Source organism: Acomys minous, assembly GCF_964271855.1.
Source record: "Acomys minous genome assembly, chromosome: 8".
Lineage (NCBI taxonomy): Eukaryota > Metazoa > Chordata > Mammalia > Rodentia > Muridae > Acomys > Acomys minous.
This window is the reverse complement of record NC_140489.1, coordinates 120,179,761-120,203,358: the sequence shown is the minus strand read 5'-3', so window position 1 is coordinate 120,203,358 and position 23,598 is coordinate 120,179,761. Positions and strand designations below refer to the sequence as shown.

At 44.6% G+C, this 23,598-nt stretch overlaps 1 protein-coding gene across 3 annotated transcripts in view; it reads left to right on the top strand.

The window, feature by feature from the left end:
• Positions 1-6,945: 6,945 nt before the first annotated feature.
• The window catches only part of FBXO11 (F-box protein 11), an 83,865-nt gene continuing 67,212 nt past the window's right edge, over positions 6,946-23,598 (top strand). For 2 of the 3 annotated variants that reach the window (XM_084791911.1, XM_084791910.1), the window contains exon 1: positions 6,946-7,847. In XM_084791911.1, the coding sequence (XP_084648037.1) occupies positions 7,595-7,847 (253 nt within the window). In that variant the 5' untranslated portion in view covers positions 6,946-7,594. Of the gene's footprint in view, positions 7,848-7,976; positions 8,208-23,598 lie in introns of those variants that run through there. The other variant, XM_084791913.1, reaches the window with a different exon arrangement.

Sequence of the window (23,598 nt, the reverse complement as noted above, 5' to 3'; positions counted from 1 at the left end):
TGCCTGCCCTTCCTTCTCTTAGAATCCTCTCTGCGTTGCGAATGCTTGTGTCCTCTTCCCCTCCCAACCTGCCGTTTCCAGCCGGGAAGCACAGCGTTGACTGTGTTCCTGATTTTTGCGCAATGACGTGACTTCTCCCCTGTGCGAATCCAGCGCTCCACGTTTGCAGCAGTCAACTCTACAACCCGTCCTCACAGCGTTTCAAGCTGATTTTTCTGGGACTTGTCCACTTCCGGAAAGAACTTGAGACTTTTAAAAACTTCACAGCATAGCTACCACCACTGTTTCCTTTCCTAGAGCTCTGCATGAGCTTTGTTTCCAAGGCCCCCTTTCCTGCAGCGTCGCTGCACATATTCCTGATTCTGAAGCTGGTTATTTGCTTCAAAAGGCCAGAATCACGGTGGCGGCTAACACGCCCTGTGCCACGTGCTTGTCTCTTTAGTTGTTGGAACCGCCTGCTCTTCACTAACTTGTCCACCACACACATTCTCCGCTGCCCCCTTCTTTCTCCTAGTTCTCTGTCATTAACTATTCTCAATGGGGCTTAATCATTTGTTTGTTGGCTTGCTTTCTGAGCCAGGGTCTTTCTATGTAGCTGAGGCTCACCGGGCTTTCAAATCACAAGAGATCCTTGTGTCTCTGCCTCATGAGTGCTGCCGGGATTAAAAGCATGCATCCCCTTGCGAAAATGAGAATTGACAGCCGGGCGGTAGTGGCGCACGTCTTTAATCCCAGCACTCGGGAGGCAGAGGCAGGCAGATCACTGTGAGTTCAAGGCCAGCCTGGTCTACAAAGGGAGGCTAAGACAGCCAAGGCTACACAGAGAAACCCTGTCTCGTAAAAACAAAACAAAACAAAAACAAAAACAAAAAAGAAATAAAAGATGAGTATTGACATTTTAACCCACTACTAAATGGGTCCAACTCTTCCTCTAATACTAATAAACCTTCAACTGCTACTCGCCCCCCCCAAACCCCCTCTATAGCCCTATTTGCTTCTTGACCTTCTGTTTCCGCTTGTCCTCAGCAATTCATCCTTCATCTATAAGAACCAAAGTGCAGACATCGCTTGAGCGGAGAAACCATTCTTAGGAGTCTGCTCCCATCAGTTTCAACTCATGTCTGGTTCACGTCCATAGTCGCCCTGCCTCTTTCTTTTGTGTTTTTCTTGTACCTTAAAAAAAATTCTCATAACATTCATTTTTAGGCACATTTCCTTACACGGCGCCTACCCGCTCCCCCTTTCTGCCCCCACGAGCCCCAGTGTACATGTAATCTTAACATTCACTCATCAGATAACGTGTGACGTAAACTCACCAGCAGCAATGACAAGGATGGGTAACTGTGGACTGGGCCTCTCCTGTGCAGGAGGCCCTGGCGTAAGCATTTTATAGACAGGGTTTTAATTATCATCACCTCCTCACACCTGGAGTTTGCCCAGGGCCATCCAGCCGGTAACTGCACTTCCTGTGGCCTTCTCCCTCACAGGGACCCACGCTTCTGTCACCTCCCAATGCCTTCTGTGAAACAGCAAACTCAAGTTTTTAGGTCGAGTCGTCTCAGCATTTAGAAACTCGGCTCTCCCTTTTTTAAAAGCAAAATCTAGAGGTGTGTAATTATCGACCACAGTGCACCCCTAAGTCTTGAGCATCATTAACTTCTTCTGCCACGCCGCCTGTATTGTTCTATGGGGAAGGTATTAAAGTTACACCGCAGTTCTCTGAGGATGACCTCTCGGGACCCCGCTGGACTGTGGTTACCAGGCTTTCCCTCGCAGACATGCAGTGAAATCTTTGGTTTTGAGTTAATTTTCACTACCAGATAAAGTATTATCGGAGCGTGTACGAAAGAATGACTTTTTTGCAGCTTGGTGAGATAAGTCATTCATACGCTAACACGGATATTTTAAACAGAGCTGGTTATTCCTGTAGGGGAACTATATTCAGATCAAACTAATTTCTTAAGTGACATAAAAGGAGTGAGAGGCTTTGAGGCGGCTTATGTAACTGACTGAGTGCTGACAGCCTGGGACTAGACGGGAGCTGACAGGGAGAGGAAAGCTGAGTCTTAGAAATGGCAGAAATTATAATTTTTAAAATTATAATAAATATCACCTGCCAGGTATTAGAATGATTAAAGAGCTTATTTTCTACACTTGTCTTGTGATAGGTTTCATAAGCAAATAATTTTAAGTACACTAACCTCTTAAGCACTAGTAATTAGTTGAGAAAAACAAACACAAATGTTCTTGAAGACAGCGCAAACCCTGAGGGAATTCGGTCCTCTGAAATTATATTGTGACTGAGGTAATTCTTGAAGACTGCTACCCCAAATGAAAACCCCCTTTACATTTTCCTCTGTTTTCCATCGTCCGGCAACTTCTTCTGGAAAACAAAACAGAACAAAACCCCACCAACCAACCAACCAACCAACTCCCCCCTCCCCCCCACCCCCTACCCCACCCCAGGGATTTGGCTCAGTAGCTAAGTGTTTGTTGAATAAGGTGAGAAGCTGAGTTTCAAGCCCGGTGCCCACTTAAATGGCTGGGTTCACTTCCTGTGCCCAGATGTAATCCCAGGGCTATGGAAGGCAAGCACAGCAGTCAAAGCACTTGCGCTGGCCTGGCCATTCAGCCTAGCTGCAAGTGCAGTGAGAGACCCTGCCTCAAAGGAGTGGCACAGCAATGGTAGAGACACCTGAGGTTGTCCTCAGGCCTTTTGTGTGCACACACACTGGGGCACAGCACACCTGCCCACACCCACCCCCTGCCACACACAGACACAAACCAGAGTCTCTCTGTAGCCCAGACTGTTGTATCTTCCAATGGTCTTGAACTCACAGCTTCCTCCACCTCAGCTTCTTGAGTGTTGGGATTACACCCAGCTGGTTTACACTTTCTGTGACAGCTGTCAGAATCACTTGCTAATATAGGCAGGTCTGGTGAGGGATGAAAAACCATCTGGAATCTTTCTGTTGTTACCAGACGCATTGAATGTTTGCAGTCCTTGTGGCTGGATGGAGACGGTGTTGGACTGGCAGGCAAGGCTTTGTTGCTTCAGTAGTTACTGGGATGTACTGCCGTCATCTCTTGTCTCCGGACTTCAGTTTTGCAGTCTGTCAAATGTAGAAATGAGATTAAATGGTCTCCAAAGCCCACCACAAAAGCTCCGAGTTCCACACTTTTAAGATGTTTTTGAACACTGTTGTACAAATAAGACTCTAAGGCTTAATTCCATGAAATAAACTAAAAATATGTCTAAACCAGCGACATGGGAATAGGATATTTAAAAAAAAATATCTCCCAAAAGATCTATTATTGTTAAACTAGTTTCTCCTTCATACTTCATCACATCATTTAAGAAACGGAGCAGAGCAAATGCCATCGTGAAGAGGAGCCTGTGCTCTCGGTACTGCGGAGCTTGGGGCAGAAAGGACGTAAGTTCAAGGCTAGACTGAACCGCAACATAGATCGTACCTAAAAAAAAAAAAAAAAAAAAAAAAAAGGAAGAAAAGAAAATGTAGTACATAAGGGATGTTTCCAAAAGAAAAGAAATCCATCCTTTGTAGCCCAGGGAAAGAAGACGGGGCAGAGCTGATTTACTTTCCAGGCCCTTTCATGGTGGAAAGAAAAGTTGGAGGTAGGGAGCTGACAGCTTCACATACATACAGAGGCTCAAGGGGCCTGAGATAAAGGGTTGCTTTTCTGGGCATGCTTGCGAAAGGCCAAGGCCTCTCTGAGTGCTGCTTTCAGCCTCAAAGCATGTACAACATGGCACAAAGGAGGACAATGCATCCCTGGCTGGTGGTGGCCCAGTCAGGGCAAAGCAAGGACCCTGCCTCATCAAGGCCTGCCTGGGGGGGGATTCAGGAACCCCAGAAAGGATGATGCATTTCAGTGGGAAGGCAAAGTGCCACTCTGAGGACAAACGGGCCCACATGGGCACTTGAGTTTAGTAGAAAGACATTGTAGCAGCATGGGGGAGGGGAAAGGAGGAAGGTGACAAACCCCTCAAAATGAGTTACAATGAAAGGAAATTGCATAGTATCTCGAAAATGATAGAAGCAACCAGTTTTTTGCCTTTGGGGTTGGTACTCCTGGGAGAGGTCATACTAGAGAACAACACAAGGGATGGCGTTTGCGGCCTAGACGTCCTGTCCTCCTGCCGTGCAAACCTCTCCATCCCTCAGTCACCGTGTGTATAAGAAAAGGGTGATCCTGGGCTGGCAGAGGTGGCACGTGCCTTTAGTATTTGGTAGACAGAGAAGTAGAAGGATCCTTGTGAGTTCAAGACCAGCCTGGTCTACACAGTGAAGTCCAGGTCATCCAAGACCACATAGTGAGACCCTGGAAGGGAGGAGTGTTTCTTTTCTTAAAACACTTATTTTTATGTATTGGGAAATTGCCATAGGAGAACAAGAAATGCTATGTTAGAAACAAGCCATGCTGCCCTCATTGGCCAGACAAATGTTGTGGTTGATTCAGAAGTCTAGGACATGCAAAAAACATCTTCTATAACTTTGTGTAAACTCCTTACCCCTAAACATACTTTGGCATCAACAAATTATGAGACAAAATCTGAAAGATAATATTTATGTAGAAGATTGAGCTGTGTGGGCCTGAGGCTAAAATTTGCAGAAAATAGAGATGAGTTTGGTCCTTAGAACCCACATGGTAGGAGACAACCAACTCTTCCCTGAAGGATGTCCAGACCCATGCCTTCGCACACATGTGCCAGCACAACATGGGCAATCATAATAAGCTATTTTTCCATATTTTTAAAACTCTTCCCTTAATGTTTAAAGCCAAATGCAAATGTTTATTTATGTTTACCTAGTTTAACAGCCATAACATTTTAAATATTATTTATTTATGTGTTTACTTAAAGATGGATCTTGTTAGGCAGTCCAGGATGACCTAGAACTTGCCATTCTTCTGCCTCAGCCCTCAGAAGTCTGAGAATATAGCATAAGCTGCTTATGTATGACTCAAACTGGGGTTAAAAAAAAAAAAAGCTGCTGGGCAGTGGTGGCACAAGCCTTTAATCCCGGTACTTGGCAGGCAGAGGCAAGCAGATATCTGTGAGTTCGAGGCCAGCCTGGTCTACAGAGTGAGTTCCAGGACAGTCAAAGCTGTTACACAGAGAAAATGTGTTTCAACACCCTCCCTAAAAAAAAAAAAGTGTATATGTATGGGTGTTTGCCTGTATGTATGTTTGTGCACCAACTGTGAGACTGTTTTTTTCAGAGGCCAGAAGAGGGTGACAGATGCCCTGGAATTGGAGTTACAGATGGTTGTGAGCTATTATGTGGTTGCTGGGAATTGAACCTGTATCTTAAGGGATGAGCCATCTTTCTAGCCCCTCAAAATGTTTTTCGAGACAAAGTTTCTCTGTGTAGCTGTAGCTGTCCTGGAACGTGCTTTGTAGCCCAGGCTGGCCTCGAACTCACAGAGGTCTAGCTGCCTCTGCCTCCCAAGCGCTGGGATTAAAGGCGTGTGCTACCACCACTTGGCTTCAAAATGTTTTTCTAACAGCTGTATTCACATATAGGTTTTGAAAAGATTAGCCGACTCTCCACTTTCCTGACCAAAAAGAGAGTATCTCAAAAAATCACATTTAAAAAAAAGAAAAAAGAAAAACAGCAAATGTGTATCATAAGATAAAGTTTTATTTAAATAGCAGGAGGGATGTTTCACATTCAGAAAGGCGATTTGCCTAGAGTCACATAAGACATCTGGGACTCACACAGCACAATCCAGGCTTGACTTTCCTTAGGCTTCTCTCTCTCTCTCTCTCTCTCTCTCTCTCTCTCTCTCTCTCTCTCAAGTTTTGCGATGCCTGATCAATCTTAAGCCTAGAAAGCAATCGATGAATTTCACGTGGGAAATCACTGAAAGCTCAAAAATAAGGGAATCCAGAGGTAAACTAGCAGCTAGGCCATAATGTAAAGAGTGAGAGTACATTTCAGTCATCACAACGGCAGCCAGGGGACAGAAACACATTTTCCTTGGGGAGAGACTATGCTAAGGGACCAGATACAAACACAGAAGATAATTCCTCTTGGGAGTTTATCTTTTTTGACTTAGTGGGACCTACTAAAGAAAGAAAGAAAGAAAAGTCAATCACAACATCCACACATTTTATTTCTTCCAGAAGATTATATACACCACTTTCCCGAAATTCTGAGGGTTTGGGTGACAAAAGCTGGCACGGACTCCAAAGTCTCAAGCTTTAAGCTCAGTCAAAGCAGATCTCTTAAGGTTCGCGAATACCCTCAGCCGGACTAAAGGGCACGGAGCCTGTAGCGCTCCCTACAGCTGAGAGTTTTAACCTACCGAGCACAGAAATTCCGAGTTACCAAAGACTGACTCCCTCTCTCCACTTTCTGTTTAAGAAAACCAGGTGAAGGTTGGGGCGGAGGGAGGCCGAAACGCCAAAAAGCAGGATTAATCACTTCTCCCAATTACATCAGCAGCCCCCGCCCTTTCATCCGAGCACCTCCTCTCCTAGAATTTTCGCTACGTACTGGCGCTCCTTCGCCTACCCCCAGCTCCATTATATGCCCTGATACCTCCCCATTATCACCCGCCCTGCCACACTCCCCCTTTCCTCTTTCCTCCTCCTCCTCCGCGAGGGGAAGGAGGAAACCCGAGAGAGGAAGCAGGGCGTTGGAGGAAGGGACTCCGCGATAAGAGAGGAGGCCCCATTGGCTCCGAGGCTGCACGGCTGCTTCCCGTTGGTCAGGCCCGTCCAGAATCCCCGCCCCTCCGTCCCCGCCCACCGCCCCTCCCCCGCCACCCCGCGGCCCTCCCCCGCGCCCCCCGGCCAGCCCCACGGCGGGGAGGGACCGACTGGGCTGGAGCGGAGGCTCCGGCGGTGTCAATGGCTCCTTCTGCCACGGAGCAGCAGCCGCGGCGGCGGCGGCGCTGGGGCTAAGGAGGAAAGGTTCCTTTAAGGAGGAGGAACGACGACGCCTCTTTTTGCCCCTATCTCCTCCCTTTACACTCATTTCCCCTTCGCTGGGAAGAGGGGGGGCGGAGGAGAGAGAAGAGGCCGAAGAAAGAGAAAATTCCTCGCAGGGCGCTCTTTCAGGGGGTGTGGGGGGGAGGAAGAGGAACGGAGGAGCCGGGCGCCCCCCGCGCGCTCCCGCCCCGCTCGCCCTCTCCGAGATCGCCCGCCCACTGCCCCCGCCGCCGGAGACGCCGCTCGGGAGTCGGCGGGCCCGGCTCGTCTGCTCGCCCGCCGCCGCCGCCGCCGCCGCGCTTCGCCTCGGGCTCCCCAGGCGGACGGACGCCCTTTCTTTCTTTCTCTCGCCCGGCCCGTCTTTCCGTCTGCGTCCCTCGCGGCCGCCCCGCCCGGCGGCCTCGGCCTTGCCCGTGCGCCTGGCCTGGCCGGCCGGCCTCGCTCCAGCTCCGGCCGTGTCCCGGCCTCCCCGCGGCCCCGGGGGCTCACGCCCGGCCCGGGCCCCCGGCCCCCCGGCCCCGGCCGCCCCGCTCCTCCCCGCTCCCCACCCCCTTCCCCGGTCCCGGAGCTCGCGGTGCGTGCGCGCGTGAGTGTGTGTGTCCCTCCGCCAACGCCGCCACCTCAGCCCGGCAAATGAACTCCGTCCGAGCCGCCAACCGGAGACCCAGGCGAGTGTCGCGGCCGCGCCCGGTGCAGCAACAGCAGCAGCAGCCCCCGCAGCAGCCGCCGCCGCAGCCGCCCCAGCAACAACAGCAGCAGCAGCAGCCGCCGCAGCCGCCCCAGCAACAGCAGCAGCAGCCGCCGCCGCCACCGCAGCAGCAGCCCCCGCCGCCACCACCGCCGCCTCCGCCGCCGCCTCAGGAGCGGAACAACGCCGGCGAGAGGGGTAAGGCCGCGCTCGGGGCCGGGAGGCCGGGGCGGGCGGGCGGGGGCGGCGGCGCGCCCGGGGTGGGAGACGGCGGCCGAGCGGAGGCGGGTCCCACCGTGCCGCAGTGTTCGCCTGGGTCGGGCCTGGCCCGGCCTGGCCGGCAGGAAAAGCCGCGGCTGCGCGATTCGCCCGGGCTGCGGCTCAGGCCGCGCTTTGTTTGGTTTCGGGGCCGGCACCCTCCGTCCCCACCCCTCCTTGGGGCTTCCCGGCTGGCTCACCCACCCCACGGGAGGCTGTTGGCGGCCGGGAGCGGGCAGAGGGTGGGATTTCCCCCCCTTTCTGCCGCCTGGCTCGGTCTGGGCTCCCCCCTTTCTCGTGGTAGGTGGGGGGACTGCTTGCTGGCAGCGTGGGGCGGTGAGGCTGGCGGGGGAACTTGTTTTCCCCTTCTCTGTGGGCTGCCCCTTACCCTGGAGGAGGGGGAGAGGGGGCCCCGAGTGGTCCGTGGCGCTGGCTAGGGAACTTGTGTGTACCCCCGCTCCAGGTCACGGGGCAAGGGGAGCAGCGGCTCCTCTCCCAATCCCACGGTGTTTGCTGCGCAGTTTGCCTTTAGTTACAGAACCCGGGGGGAGAAGGACCCGTTAAATCAATACCTTTAAATAAATAAATAGAAAAACCATCGGCCATTTCCAGCCCCCTCCCTCGTGTGCAGTGCAGTTACCCTTCCGCTGTGTCGTCCCCTCTCTTCCCCTCCCCACTACGCCACGGTGCTCCCCTATATCTCCTGGTGGGTTTGAGCACCCCTGCCGTAGAACGGGCCCCTTGGGATCGTGTGTGTATCTGTATGTAGACGCGTGCGCGCGCGCGCGTGTGTGTTGTGACCAAGGCCTAGTGAAATGTGTCATTTGGACCCAACTGTGCTGCGCTGTCTGGTAACCACCATTGTCTAAGGGCTGAGGCTCCCCGGGCTTGGATTCTAGCTTGAGCAAAAATAATGTTTGGTTTTGCTTGGATGATGTGGTTACGTGGGGAGGTTTGTGAGATGAGAGCGTTGCACCTTGATCTCCAAACATAACTAGTCTCTTAATTAATGAGCAGTGGGATGTAAGTCAGCACGGTATTTTGTGTATGGTTGTTTTAAGGAGGAGAATTGTTAGGAGACATTTTGCGTGTTTTGGTTGGCGGATTAAGGTTAATTTTACATGCGCTGCGCTGGTTGTCACACCTCCTTTGATTAAGGAGGCTGCGTTTAAATGTGTTTTTAAAAATTGTACATTCTTTCCTTAACTGTTTCATTGTATTTGAGCAAAATATTTATCGGATGGAGGAAATTGTTAGTTTGAAAAAACGGTTTGAAAGGTTTGCGTTAGTCACTGTTAGAATAGTCTTTGAGAAAGCAGTTTGCTGTATGTTATTTCCGAGAAGGAGATGTTTCAAGCCAGCTAGAGGTCTTTTGCAACATGGTTGGTAAAAATGTTTTAATGATTCTTTGATACATGTTTACCAATTTTTGACAAATTTTAAAAAATTATGTTCTCATGTTGCCTTTCATTTGTATGTACCAGACTTGTTTGGTGTTTGTTCTAGGTATTCTAGAACTAACACTAGGGAAAACAAGCAAAATTGAAATGTTTGGTGATTAAGGTTAAGGATTCTATTCTGGTAGTAAGGCTTTTAAAGATGTCCTGATATGTTAATAGCAGATCACTGAAAGTTGTCAGCCAAACTCAACCCACTCCCATTGTATGTGTGTGTGTTTTTAAATGGTTTTTTTTTTTTTCTGTATTTCTGTCTCACCAATTGTTACAATTTCCAATCTACTTGAAGTAGACCCTGGGCATTTTCTACATTTATTCTAAATTATTTATTACCAAAGTCTATTTCCGCCGGCATCTTGGTCATTGATGGTCACGTGCCAGACTGTCAGTTTTTTTTTGTTGTTGTTTTTTGTTCAAAAGCTGACAAAGATGTTCTTGAAGCATGGTTTCATTCCGTACTTAACCAAATGGTAAGTGAAGTGCACTCTAGGGTTGTTGCCGTGTAGTAGCTAGCAGGAGCTGTTCTGGAGGCTCGGTATTGGCACAGAGGGGATACGAACTTGCTGATAAGCCTTGGGGGAGAATAATAGTGTGAGTCTTTCCAGAGGGCAAATAAATGGCCTCACAATAAATAAAACATTAAGATGAATTAAGACAAAAATGAGGAAGATTTTGCTAGGCTTGTGGGGGAAAAACTTAGATTAGCATTTTTATTGCATTTTAAAATGTACATTTCATACATTGATCAGTCACCTAAAAGTAGTTTTTATTTAAAAATTTAAAAAATAATAATTTATTCAGATTATATCCTGGTTGTTATTCCCCTCGCTTGTATCTTTCTGTCTCTCCCCCCCCCCCTTTCACCCACGTTTTAGGGGATATACAGAGTATTTTTAGCCTGAGAAAAATCTATTATTAATACTTGTTTAGATATGTACTGTAATTAATAATCTTATAAGCAAGCTGGTTCAGCGGGTAAAAGCAGTTGTCACCAAGCTGATGGTCTGTCTCTGAGTGCTCTATCCCCGAGACCACATGATGGAAGGAGAAGACCAACTCCCTTAGGTGATTTTTCTGACTTTCCCGTACACCACACATACACACATTAAATACATGAATAATGAAATTTTAAATGATTTTTATAAGGGAATTAATGATCTAACGCTATTGTGATTGTGATTATTTTTTACGTCTTGATGAATATGTTATTCTTACACGAGTCTTTGTTAGAGTTATATAATAGTGGTTCAGACAACTGTCAAGTGGTAAATCAAAGTGAAAATCACAGTTTTTAGAGAAATTAGTTCAACTGTATATGAAATTAATTTATTTAATATGAAGATAAATTTTAATACAGTTAAAGACTTATTTTTCAAACAAAAATTCCTCCAGATTGTTTTTTAGTTGGCTTCTTTACCCACAAGAATAAAAAATTGGCAATGATATTGACTATATATCTATAAATATGTGTATTTATTTTGTACACATATACACATTTTCTCTTGTTTGTAATGAACAGTGTTTGGAGTGCAGTCGAAGCTTGGGTGGGAATCCCTGCAGGCCTCTGTGCCGCTTACCAGGAGGATTTGTACTAGGCTGCACTGGGAGAGGGAGAGGGAGCCAACCGACTTGTTGCGAGGTTAGCATGCAGCCTGCGATGGTCTACTGTTTAGAACTATAAGGAGGCTTTTTGTTTTACTCTGAAAGTTTTTAGTTTGTGGTTTCGCATACTACTAAAAACTAAAAGAAAATATGTGTTCCATGTAGTCATAGTTGGATAATATATTCCATGATTTAATGATATGGGAAAACATTTGGGGTTTGATTTTGTTTTTTTCATATATTTTATTTGCTCATTTAGAGAGAGGGTCTCATTTTGTAACCCTGACTGGCCTGGAACTCACTCTGTAGACCAGGCTGGCCTTTTACTCACAGAGATCCACCTGCTGCTGCCCGCTGAGTGCCGGGATTAAAGGTGTGCGCTGCCATACCTGGCTATATCTTATACTTTTAATTCACATATGTATGGGCACTCCGTGTTAGTACATGGCTATTTTGTGTGAAGTTCAAATCAGGATAGGCATCATATAAGCATGTCTCTCCTTGAATGACTATAACTTCTTTATTGAAAACATGCAGAATCCTTTCTTCTAACTTTGTTTTTGTTTTTTTTGTTTTTCGAGAAAGGGTTTCTCTGTGTAGCCTTGGATGTCCTAGACTCACTTTGTAGACCAGGCTGGCCTTGAACTCACAGCAACCAACCTGCCTCTGCCTCCCAAGTACTGGGATTAAAGGCGTGCGCCACCACGTCCGGCTTTTCTAACTTTTTTGAGATTCGTAGTACAGCCGCTCTACTATAATAGAACATCAGTGCTTAGTTCTCTTTTTTTTTAAAGCTGTAACAGTATGCTGACCCACCGTTCCTCATCCTACCTTCACTCCTGTTTTCCTCAACATCTGGTATTATTAATTCTGCTCCCGGCATCAATGAGATCAGCTTTGGAAATTCCACATACCCATTGGTCTTTCTGTGCCTGGCTCCTCCTACTTTCTGCCTGACAGATGTGCGTGCGTATGTGTATATCACTCACTTCTTCATCAGTTGATAGCTTTAGAGTTGTTTCCGTTTCCTGACTCTTAGAACAGTAAACAAGACAGGATAGGTCTAGCACTTCCTTTGCCTATATATGCATGGCTGTTCTAAAATTCTAAAAGGACTTAGCTTTTGCAACCTGTTCCAAAGAATCCAGCCTTTTTATTCTTATAAACTTTTTTTCTAGAAATATAAGGAAAATAAATTGCAGGTGTGCTATTGATATTCTAACAAGTAGGTTTTTTAAAAAGACTTACTTCATTCTCCCTCCCTCCCTCCCTCTCCTATTAGGAAAGGCAGGAACCACTAGCAGGTGCTGTCTTAGTGAGGGTCTGCCTTCCGTACCTCAGATTTTGCAGCGGTCAGGGCTCATCCTGCAGTGTCCTATGGGAGGGCACTACTTCTAGGACCCCCCCAATACCAAAATCTGGGTCCTAAAGTGCTCCTACAAGTTGGCATAGTACAGAATCTGCATATAGATTGTCCATATCCTGCCATAGTAATCTCTGGATTATTCATAATAATGCAAGTGCTGGGCAACTGCTCACACTGCCTTATGGGAATACTAAGAAAGAAAAGGCTTACACATGGCACAGTTTTCTGTCTAAACAGTTGTGTTGTTTTGTTTTTGAGACAGAGTCTCTACTATGTAGCTCTGGCTAACATGGAACTTGTTATGTAGGTTAGCCATTTGGGGACTTAATTTTTTTCCTAATGCTGGAAATACCTTACTTAACACCTGGAATAGTAACATATATTTTTAATGCTCAGGGGGCAAAGGCAGAGGCAGGCTGGTCTCAGGGTTATGGTGAGGCCTTGTCTTTAATTAAAAAAAAAAAATTTAAAAAAGGAAGGAAAATAACCAGCTTGTGAGTATTTCAAGGTTACAGTAAGTGTCCACGAGACATGAAAGACTTTGCAGGAGCCAGAAGTTTTGATCTAGATGACTTGGGATGAGCAGAGCAACACTGAATTTTTTTTTCTTAAAGCTGTTCTGTTTTTTTGTTGTTTGTTTTGTTTTATTTAAAGAAAATAGATTTGAGTGTTTTGCCTCCGTGTGCAGTGCCTGCATGCTTGGTGCTCATGAAGGTCAGTAGAAGGCATTCAGTCTCCTGGAACTGAAGTTTCAGATGGTTGTGGGCCATTTGGGTGCTGGGAGTTGAACCTGCGTCCTCTGCAAGAACAGGACCTGTTCTTAGTTGCTGAGCCGTCTCTCCACCCCCTGCATGTAGGTGTGGGCACATGACTGCATGTGCTCACGAGCCCAGAGGCTTTGGGTCCCTTGGAGGTGGCTAAATTACCATCCAATTGTCCCCCTCCTGATATGAGTGCTGGGGATTGAACTTGAGTCCTCAGGGAGAGCAGTAAGTGCTCTTAACCACTGAATCATCTCTCCAGGACCTGGTTTGGTTTTTGTTTTTGTCTTTTTTGTGTGTTTTGTTTTGTTGTTTGTTGTTTTTAAGTTGGAACAATAAATAGGTATTGTATTGATCAGTAAGCATTACTTTTGTGCTGTGTACTAATCTATGGCAGCCACTTTCTTAATACTACCTGAGTTAACCACTCATCACCTCTGGAAAGTACATTTCACTCATTTTTCTACAGAACAAACAAGGATCACAGTTTCTATGCATAAGAAGTAGCAAAAAAGCAATTTCTAAATTGACTTACGTCACTGATCCTCATAAAGAGAGGTGCCAGAACATGTTCAGGTGGATGCTTCTATCATGTTATCCAAGCAGATCTTTTTTTATTTTTTGGAGATGGGTACATTAGTTTGTTATCATTAATGAGTCACGTGGCTTCATGTTTTCCAAATAATGTGGTTCTAGTTCTGTGTCACTTGTGGGCTTGTTGGGAAGGCTCTGCTCTGATACTGGCTTTGGGTTTTTTTCCTTACCATGTAGATGGCAACACTAGCAATTATAGTACAAAGAAGGGTAGATTTCCTCTGAATTACTCATAACTTAAGAGTAAAGGATGTTAAGCCATTTTAGCTCATGGTCATTGGCCTGTAAACCGAGTATGCTTTCCTTAACAGAAGGTTGTTGTTGTTGTTTTAATATTTGGTTAATATAATAGATGTGCGTAAACTTAATCTTAGAGAACAAAGAAATGAAATCAACTAACTTCCTTCACATAATTTACTTGGCTCTTGGTAGATACCAAAAATAAGTTTCAAGGGGACACTAATTGTGTGTGTTTATTTTAAAACACCCTAAATGAGGTATGTTAAAGTGAGTGTAGGTTCAGTATTATTTTTGCTTACCTCTCAGTTTCTTTCTTTTCTTTTTTAAATTTTGTTTTGTATTTTGAGGCAGGATTTCTCTGTGTAGCCTTGGCTGTCCTAGACATGCTTTGTAGACCAGGCTGGCCTTGAACTCACAACGATCCGCCTGCCTCTGCCTCCCGAGTGCGCCTTTTTTTCAAGAGGAAAACTAGGAGGAGTAGAATTAGAGGCAAGAACTTGTGCATTAAGTTGTTTTTCAATAACAATGTTAATCTTAGTTTCACTCTTTCCTGATTGAACACCACTATTTTCCAGATGTCCGAGCTAGATTGTGGAAGAATCTATGTTGAAGGTTTTTCTTTGGTCTGGAATTAACTGGCCACCAATGTGGGTTCAACCCTTTGGCGTTACTTCTGTAGTATCTTAATATAACCATCTGATTTGAATTAGATTAGTCTTTGCTAGTTTGCCAGCTCTACTTGAGTTTAGAAGAATCTTGCCTGGTGTTTAGGAAATTTTCTTTTCTTTTTCTTTCTTATTTTTTGTTTGTTGGTTGGTTGGTTTTGTTTTGTTTTGTTTTCGAGGCAGGGTTTCTCTGTGTAGCCTTGGCTGTTCTGGACTCATTTTGTAGACCAGGATGGCCTGGAATTTACAAATCCTTCTGCCTCTGCCTCCGAGTGCTGGGATTATAGGCATGGCCACCATGCCCAGCTAGGGGCATGTTCTTAAGAATCTATAGTCTAGAGCTGGAGAGATGATGGCTCAGCAGTTCAGAACGCTGGCTGCTTCTCCAGAGGCCTGGCTTCAGTTCCGAGTAATTGAGCAGTAATCCGGGTTAGAATCTCCAGTGCTGGGTTTTTAATATTTTAGGTCCAGGTTGAAGCAGAAAGTGAAAATTCAGTGATTCGGGGGAAGGGAGAATGGAAAAAAAGTCTTTTGCAAGCAGCACATTGTGCGCACAGCTTTTCCTAATGTACTTCTGACGTCAGCTCTCTTAAGGTTCCCCTCTCTGATTTGGTTTGAGGATTAGCACATATGGATTAGTCAATGGAATGGTAAAGGACATTTGGATCATAGAGTATTTCTTTCTCTCTCTCTCTCTCTCTCTCTCTCTCTCTCTCTCTCTCACACACACACACACACACACACACATACATGTATACATTACAGAAATGACTTTTTTGTTAACTTTTAGGAATCAGGCTTGTAATCAAAGTACGCTGAGTGAACAAAGTGTCCAGTTTGATGCCTTCTGGCAAAATGTGCTTTAAGAGCTGCATGACCACACCTAGGTCAAGAAATAAACATTGCTAGCATCCTAGAAGTTCACTTTAAGGCCTTTCTGTTACTGCTTCCAACTCTTGGATTAGTTGCACGTGTTTTTAACATTGGCCAGCCAAGGCTACACAGAGAAACCCTGTCTTGAAATACCAAAAAAAAAAAAAAAAAAAAAAAAAAAAAGAAGAAGAAGAAGAAGAAAGAAAGAAAATCACCCCCTGTACACTTCATCTATCCATGTTAGTGGCTTGTAGCATTAACTTGTTCATTTTTATACACTCTTATATTGCTTAAGTATGTTACAGTTTAGGCAGAGCGTGGTGGCACATGCCTTTAATCCCAGCACTCCTGAGGCAGAGGCAGGCAGACCAATGTGAGTTCGAGGCCAGCCTGGTCTACAAAGTGAGTCCAGGACAGCCAAGGCTATACAGAGAAACCTTGTCTTGAAGAAAAAAAAAAAAGCTACAGCTTATCCATTCTGCAGTTGAACCTAGAGACAAGACAGACATAGAAATAATTTTTATGTTTAGATGTCAGTGAACACTATTATATGTATGATTTAGTACACACATGTCCACAATCCTTTTGAGTTTATATCAACATATATTGTTGTATTTCCCCAAAGAAATGTACAAGAAATGGAAGCTAGGACAATTTGAAGACATGTGAGCCTGGCTTCTCATGATTATGTCACTATTACTTTGACATTTCAGTCTGGGGCTAACAATCACCCAAAATAGGGGAAGAGATGCCATGTCCTCTGTTTTTATTTTTGCAGATAGCCACGCTGGTATTAAAATAGTTGGGTTATGCCACAGACATGATTACTATAAACATTTGTTTCCCCCTACACCCACCAACCTCCTCCCCCTTAAGGGTCAGGGGTCACTATGAAACCTGGTTTGGCCATGGACTCTTGGGCTCAAGCAATCTTATTTAAGTAGCTGGGATTTAACATACGTGTGCCACTGTCCCGACTTTCTAAGTCCCCCGCCCCCATGTGTGGACTTTTGTGTGTGAATATGTGTGGAGGTCAGAGGACATTCTTGGTGTTGGCCCTCACCCTCTGCCTTTCTTGTTGTTTTTCCCATTTGTACGAACTAGCTGCCCTGCAAGCCTCTGGGATTGACTGGGCCTCACCTTCACCTGTGGGAATGCTGGAGTTGCAGATGTTCAGGCTGTCTGTCTGTCCACCTCTTGTGTGGGCTCTGGGGTTGGCACTCAGACCTGCATGCTTGTGTAACAAGTACTAATCCACTAAGCTAACTTTCTAGCCCTTAAGAAGTATATTTTCAGTACTTCAAAGTTTACCTGTCAGTGCCTGAAACCATATCCACTCAGAAGGCCAAGACAGACAGATTAAAATTTTAAGGTCAGCCTGGGCAACTTAGGGAGTTTCTGTCTAAAAATAAAACTTTGAAAAGAGAATTGGAGATATATCTCATTCGTCTTGAGTTCAGTTTCCAGTATTGTCTCCATTCCCCCTCCCGAAAATTGTTACCCATGAAAATAAATATACTTAATGTTGTATAAATTACACTTTAACTGGTTTCAAGATGGACATCTTTTTATATTTAGGGATTTAAAAATATTTCAGACTCCAAGAACTAATGTTGCTGAAGTGATCCTAAGTATTTTTGTTTCTACATTTAAGTTTAAAACCTGTTTCTAACTTCCTTTAAACTTACTCTTTTTAATGGCTGGACAGGCACCACATAAGGAGGCAGGAGGATTGATTATGAGTTCAAGACCAGTCTGGGAACAGAAAAAATTGAGTTCTAGACTAATTTGGACTATTTAGTGAGACCACACACACACACACAAACACACACAGACACACACACACACACACACACACACACACATATTTTTGAGACAGGGTCTCTCTGTGTTAGCGTTGGCTGGCTTTGTAGATCAGGCTGGCCTTGAACTCACAGCAATCCGCCTGCCTCTGCCTCCCGAGTGCTGGAATTAAAGGCGTGCGCCACCACTCCAGACTATAATTTTTTTCTTTTTAAATTGGGCCTTCTTAAGTGGCCCCGGTGGTCTGGAGTTCCCCTATGTAGCTAACACTGGTTGGAACTCCTAGAGATGTGTCTGCTTCCTAGTGCTGGGATTGAAGGCGTGCTCCAGCACACCTAGCAGAGAAACACTTTTCCTGGTCTCTGGTTTTCTGCTCATCCTTAATTGCTCTTTATTGTCTCATAGGCAGCATATACGACTTGTAAAAACTTGGGGCTGTTCTTCCAGGGGACCTGAGTTTGATTCCCGGCACAACCATCTCTAACTCCAATTCTAGGACATTGAAACACCTACTGTGGCCTCTGGACATAGACATGCATGGTATGCAAAGACATGCATGCAGTCAAAAGACCCATGCACATCAACAACTGTCTAAACATGCTAATGAGACTTGTAAATTTTGACAGAACTTGGGACCTATTTTGCTCTCTTTCTAGTCCTTGATCTTATCATTCCAGACATATAGAAAAAGTTGAAAGTCAGCATCTTTAGTAAATTTTCAAGTAAAAGCTTGGTGCTAAAATGACTTCTAAGTTTGTATCCCCTAGGATCTAGGTCCCCTGAGAATGACAGGTGAGGCTCTTTTCAAATTAAGGAACTGTAGTTTGAATTGGACAATGGGAGCCTTAGATCCGGAGGAGGAGGAGTTCATTATTTTAAGTCCACTCTTAGTTTTTGCCAGTCTAGGCAGAGGTTATTTTCCTGTCCGCAAAAGCAGGTTAGAGAAGATTACTATCTTCCTTTCCTTACCATCTGCTCTGTTTTATTTTTTACTGAGCTGTGTTTTGTAAATATTGCCTAAAAGTTTGGGAATAAGGAGCATCCCCCTTCCTAGAGTGATTTTTTTTTTTGTATTATTTTATTTTATTATATTTTTTTAGAGACAGGGTTTTTCTTGTAGTCCTGGACTCACTTTGTAGACCAAGCTGACCTTGAACTCACAGAGATCTGCCTGCCTCTGCCTCCTGGGTTGTGCACCACCACTGCCCAGTTCCCAAAGTGATTTTATCTATTTACTAATTTATTTTTGAGATGGGGTGGTGGTGGTGATGGTCTCATTTGTAGCCCAGGCTGGTCTCATATTTCTGCCAGTTTCAGCCTCTGGAATTCTGGGATTACAGGCATGAGTGATCACACTCTGCTGAGAAGGATTTCTAAATTATGGGTGTTGGGGTGATGGTCTGATGTATTTTGATGCTAATTACTGCTTATTGTCTCTGTGACTGACCTTTTGCTTAATAAAAAGCCATCCCACCTGGCCTGGGCAGGAAATAGGTAGGGCTAGGAGAGGAAGGAATTCTGGGAAGGAGGAGGACTGCCATGAGGAAGAAGGAGAGAGACCTGAAGTGAAGAGAGAAAGGCTGCCATGGGTTAGCTGGAGGACAAGCACATGGCCGACGGCCTGGATGGAGAGTCCAGCTCAGATGAAGAACATGAGCAAGTACATGGGCTTGAGACAGGGGTCCCATGCCTGAGGCCCTACTATGAAAAGTAGTTTAGAGGATTGATATCTGCCCTGCCCCGGGTTAACCAAGGCTATTTTAAAATATAACAAGTGTCTGTGTCTTAATTGATTGCTAGCCGGGCCTACAGGTAATACAGATAAATTTAAAAACAATATAGGGGCTTTTTGAGTAGCATGACTTCTGAGACCTCTTACAATTTTGTGTAGTTTTTGAATTACTAGTATAAGTCAGTTCGAATTTATTAGTCATATTATGTAGACATAATTCTTGCCTTATGTAACTTAGGGGTGAGTTAAGAAGCTGACTTTAAAATAAAATATAGGGGGCGGGGTAGGGGCTGGAGAGATGGCTCAGAGGTTAAGAGCACTAGCTGCTCTTCCAAAGGCCTTGCATTCAATTCCCAGCAACTACATGATGGCTCACAGCCATCTATAATGAGATCTGGTTCCTCCTCCTCCTCCTCCTTCTTCTTGGTTTTTTGTTTTGTTTTGTTTGTTTGTTTGTTTTTCCTCAGAGAAGGTTTCTCTGTGTAGCAACAGTCTTGCCTATCCTGGACTCTCTTTTGTAGACCAGGCTGGCCTTGAACTCACAGCAATCCGCCTGCTGCCTCTGCCACCTGAATGCTGGGATTAAAGGCGTGCACCACCACTCCTGGCTGGTGCCCTCTTCTGATGTGCAGGCGTACATGCAGGCAGAACACTGTATGCATAATAAATAAATAAATCTTTAAAAATATAAAATAGAGGGTCAAGATGGATTGTAAATACAGATATAGCCTTCACTGACGTTTTGGGGAGGGTGGTGTGGCGGGAGACAGGGACTTCCTGTGTATCCCTGGCTGGCCAGGAATTCAGAGAAACTGCTTCTGTTCCCAAATGCTTGAGTTAAGGGTGTATGCTACCGTGCCCTGCTTTTCACTCATTTTTTACTTGTATCTTTTTTTTCTACCGAGTAGAAATTAATGTTACATGGCTTAGAACAGTAATTTATTGTTTATGCCAACCCATAACTTTTCTGCTTAAATCAGATACGCCTACATTTTCAAGGTGTAGAGATTTACAGAAGTGTGTGTCTCCAGTTCTGTGCGTGGGTTGTTAGGACCCCTGCTGTTAGGACTGCCCTTTATGCCATACCGTAAACATTTCTGTAACCTAACAATTAAATGTTAGGCATATATATATATATATATATATATATATATATATATATATATATGTATATATATATATATATATATACACACACACACATACATACATACATGTACATATATATTGCCGTTATCTAGGAATTACAGGTAGGAAAATGGGTGTAAATTAAATTGTCTGTTACAAGAATCCAAATATCTCAATTGTAGAGATAAAACAACACTTGAAGGTTTCTTATATATGAAATAGTAGTTAGCTCCCAGGGTGCCTTTATGGAGCTTTCTGATTTCAATGGGAACCTACTCTCTTTCCGAGTTGTTGATTTCAAAACTTAATCTGAAATCTCTGAGAGCTGGAAAACTAAGCTGGGACGTGTAGGACTACATCAGATTTTTTTGTTTGTTTCTGTTTTTTGAGACAGGGTCTCTCTGTGTAGCCTTGCCATCCTGGACTCACTTTATAGGCCAGGCTGGCCTCAAACTCACAGCAATCCGCCTGCCTCTGCCTCACAAATGCTGGGATTAAATGCGTGAGCCCCCACACCCGATGTGACTACATCAGATTTTAAAACTTCTGCACAGCAGAGACTGAAAAAACAGCCTATGGAATGGGAGAAAATATTTGCTTACCATTTATAGGCATTAGTTTCCAAAACACATAAAGTATTACTACAAATTGATAGAAAAACTAATAACTTTATTAAAAATGGGCAAAGGACTTGAGAGATTTTTCCAGAGAAGACAGAAGTTAGCAAGCAAATGTGTGAGGGGAAATTGATGTCTCTTCCATTAAGGAAATTCAGGTAAAAACTTAAGATGTTATCTCACCTCCCTGATAGAGCTAGAAAGGTGACTCAGCAGTTAAGAGCACTGTCTGCTCTTCCAGAGGTCCTGAGTTCAGTTCCCAGCAACCACATGGTAGCTCACAACCATCTGTAATGACATCTGATGCTCTCTTCTTGAGTGTAGGTGTACACTGCAGCTAGAGCACTGTATATATACATAATGAATAAATAAGTCTTTTCTTAAAAGTACTTACTATTTAAAACAGCAGCAGCAAAAAGATGGGGCTGGAGAGGTGGTTCAGTGATGAGAGCTTTCTGTTCTTGCAAAGGACCCATCCTAGCTTTCCTGTCAGCCATGTGGCTACGGACAGACTGCCACTCCAATTCCATGATATCTGATCCTTTCTTGTGGTCTCTGGGGACTCCTGCATGCATGCGCACATAAACTCATGCAAAGTTACACATATACACCTTAAAAAATAAAGTAAGACAAGGCTAGAAATGCAGCTCAGTGGTAGAGTACTTGCTAAGCCTGTGCAAGGTCCTGTATGCAGCCCTTAGCAGCTGCTCTCTAAAAACCAGAAGTGTTCGGTGGGTAGACGATCAGAGTCTTTGTAATGACCGTTCTCAGGATGTAAAATAATAGAGTTCCTGCAGAAAACAAGCTGGAGGCTTCTAAAAAGTAGAGCTAGTGTATTGCTCAGAAATTCTGCTTGCAGTTGTTGACCCAGCAGAGTTTTAAAAACCTCCTATTGGGAGATAAACTGAGAGTCCTTTGCAGAGCAGGAAGGCCCTTTAAAAACTGAGCCGCCGTGTTCTCAGCCACAGACAGCTGCATCTTTTTTTTTTTTTAATCTTTGATTAGGTTTTTATTCACACAGGCTTGTCTCTATTTGCTCTATGGAATGAAACACATTTTAATAGTTTATCCAGCAGGCTTTTTTCCTTGTGCGTGCGGTAGGTTTCAGGCAGCCGTCTTTCCTGCAGGCTACTTGACACAGGCTGCTTCTCTTTCTTGCCTGCTGCATCCTTCTCTGCAGCAGCCTTCTCCGACTTGGCTGCTTGGGTAGCTCAATTGATAAGGCTCCTGACCCTTAAGCTGACGGCTTAATGCTGACTTTAATGGTCATAGTAGTAACTATCCGAAGTAAGTAAGGCTCCTTGGCTGTCCTGGACTCACTTTGTAGACCAGGCTGGCCTCGGAACTCACAGAGATCCACCTGCCTCTGCCTCCTGAGTGCTGGGATTAAAGACGGGCGCCACCACACCTGTTTTAACAACCTACCTTTTATTGATGAATGAATGGATAAACAATGTGTACACACACAAACACGCACACACACATTGGAATGTTACTCAACCTTTAAAACCAAGGATATTTTACAATATGCAGTGACGTTGGATGTGCTATGAGGACATTGTTAAGCAAAGTAGGCCTGTCACAGGAAGATAACTACTGTCTAATTTCATTAATATGATGTATCACAAATAGTTTCCTAAAATCAAAGAGTCTTGGAAAGGCTTGCCAGAAAATGGAGAGTCTATGGAGAGTTAACCTGAATGCCAGGTGTAGTGGCGCACTCCTTTAGTCTCAGCACTTGGGAGGCAGAGACAGATGGATCGCTGTGAGTTTGAGGCTAGCCTGGTCTACAAAGTAAGTCCAGTATAGCCAAGACTACACAGAGAAACCCTGTCTGGAAAAAGGGGGGGCGGGGAGTGATAGTATGAACAAACAAAGCTTCTTGGAGGTCTGTGAATCCTCAGTTGGGTCAGGACACCAACAGCAAAACTAACCTTACGTGGTCTTGACCAAATAAAAGGAACTAATTAGAAAGTTGTCATTTAGAACGTTTGCCTTGGTTTGTTTTTTTTTTTTTTGAGACAGGCTCTCTCAATGTAAGTGGGGTCTGTCCTTGAACTCCTTATGAAGACCAGGTTGGCAAAGATCCTCCTGCCTCTGCTTCCCCAGTGCTGAGATTAAAGGTGTGCACTATCTATCATACCTTATATTATGATATAAAGTCACACTATTTGGTTAATGATGTAATCAACATAATTTTTAAATTAGAAAGTTGGTATTTTTTCAGTGTAGTTTTAAGTACTTGTTTAATTTATGAGCCGTTTTAGTATTTATAACCACAGTAACTTTCTTTTTGTTTTTTGTTTTTGTTTTCTTGAGACAGGGTTTCTCTGTGTAGCCTTGGCTGTCCTAGACTTACTTTGTAGATGAGGCTGGCCTTGAACTCACAGTGATCCATCTGCCTCTGCCTCCCGAGTGCACACAATTGTTTTTATTTTATATATATTAGTGTTCTACCTGCATGTATGTCTGTATAAAGATGTCAGATCCCCCTGGAACAGGTGTTGCAGACCATTGTGAGCTGCCATGTGGATGCTGGGAATTGAACCCTGGCCCTCTGGAAGAGTAGCCAGTGCTCTTAACCTCTGTGCCATCTTCCCAGTTCCAGTTTGTTGTTTTTAGGACAGATGTGCTTTGATGTGTACAAGCAAAAAAGTTGAGACTAAGTAGCTAAAGAGAACTAAGTATAGCAGATATAGGCTGTTGTAAAAGCTAGAGCGGGAATGAGAGCTTGAACTAGGCAAACAAGCACATGCATGACATCACAGCAATAAGACTGCAGGGTCTTTTTTGTTTTTTTGTTTGTTTGTTTTTTTGTTTGTTTGTTTTTTAATGTCTTGGGCTGGGTAAGTA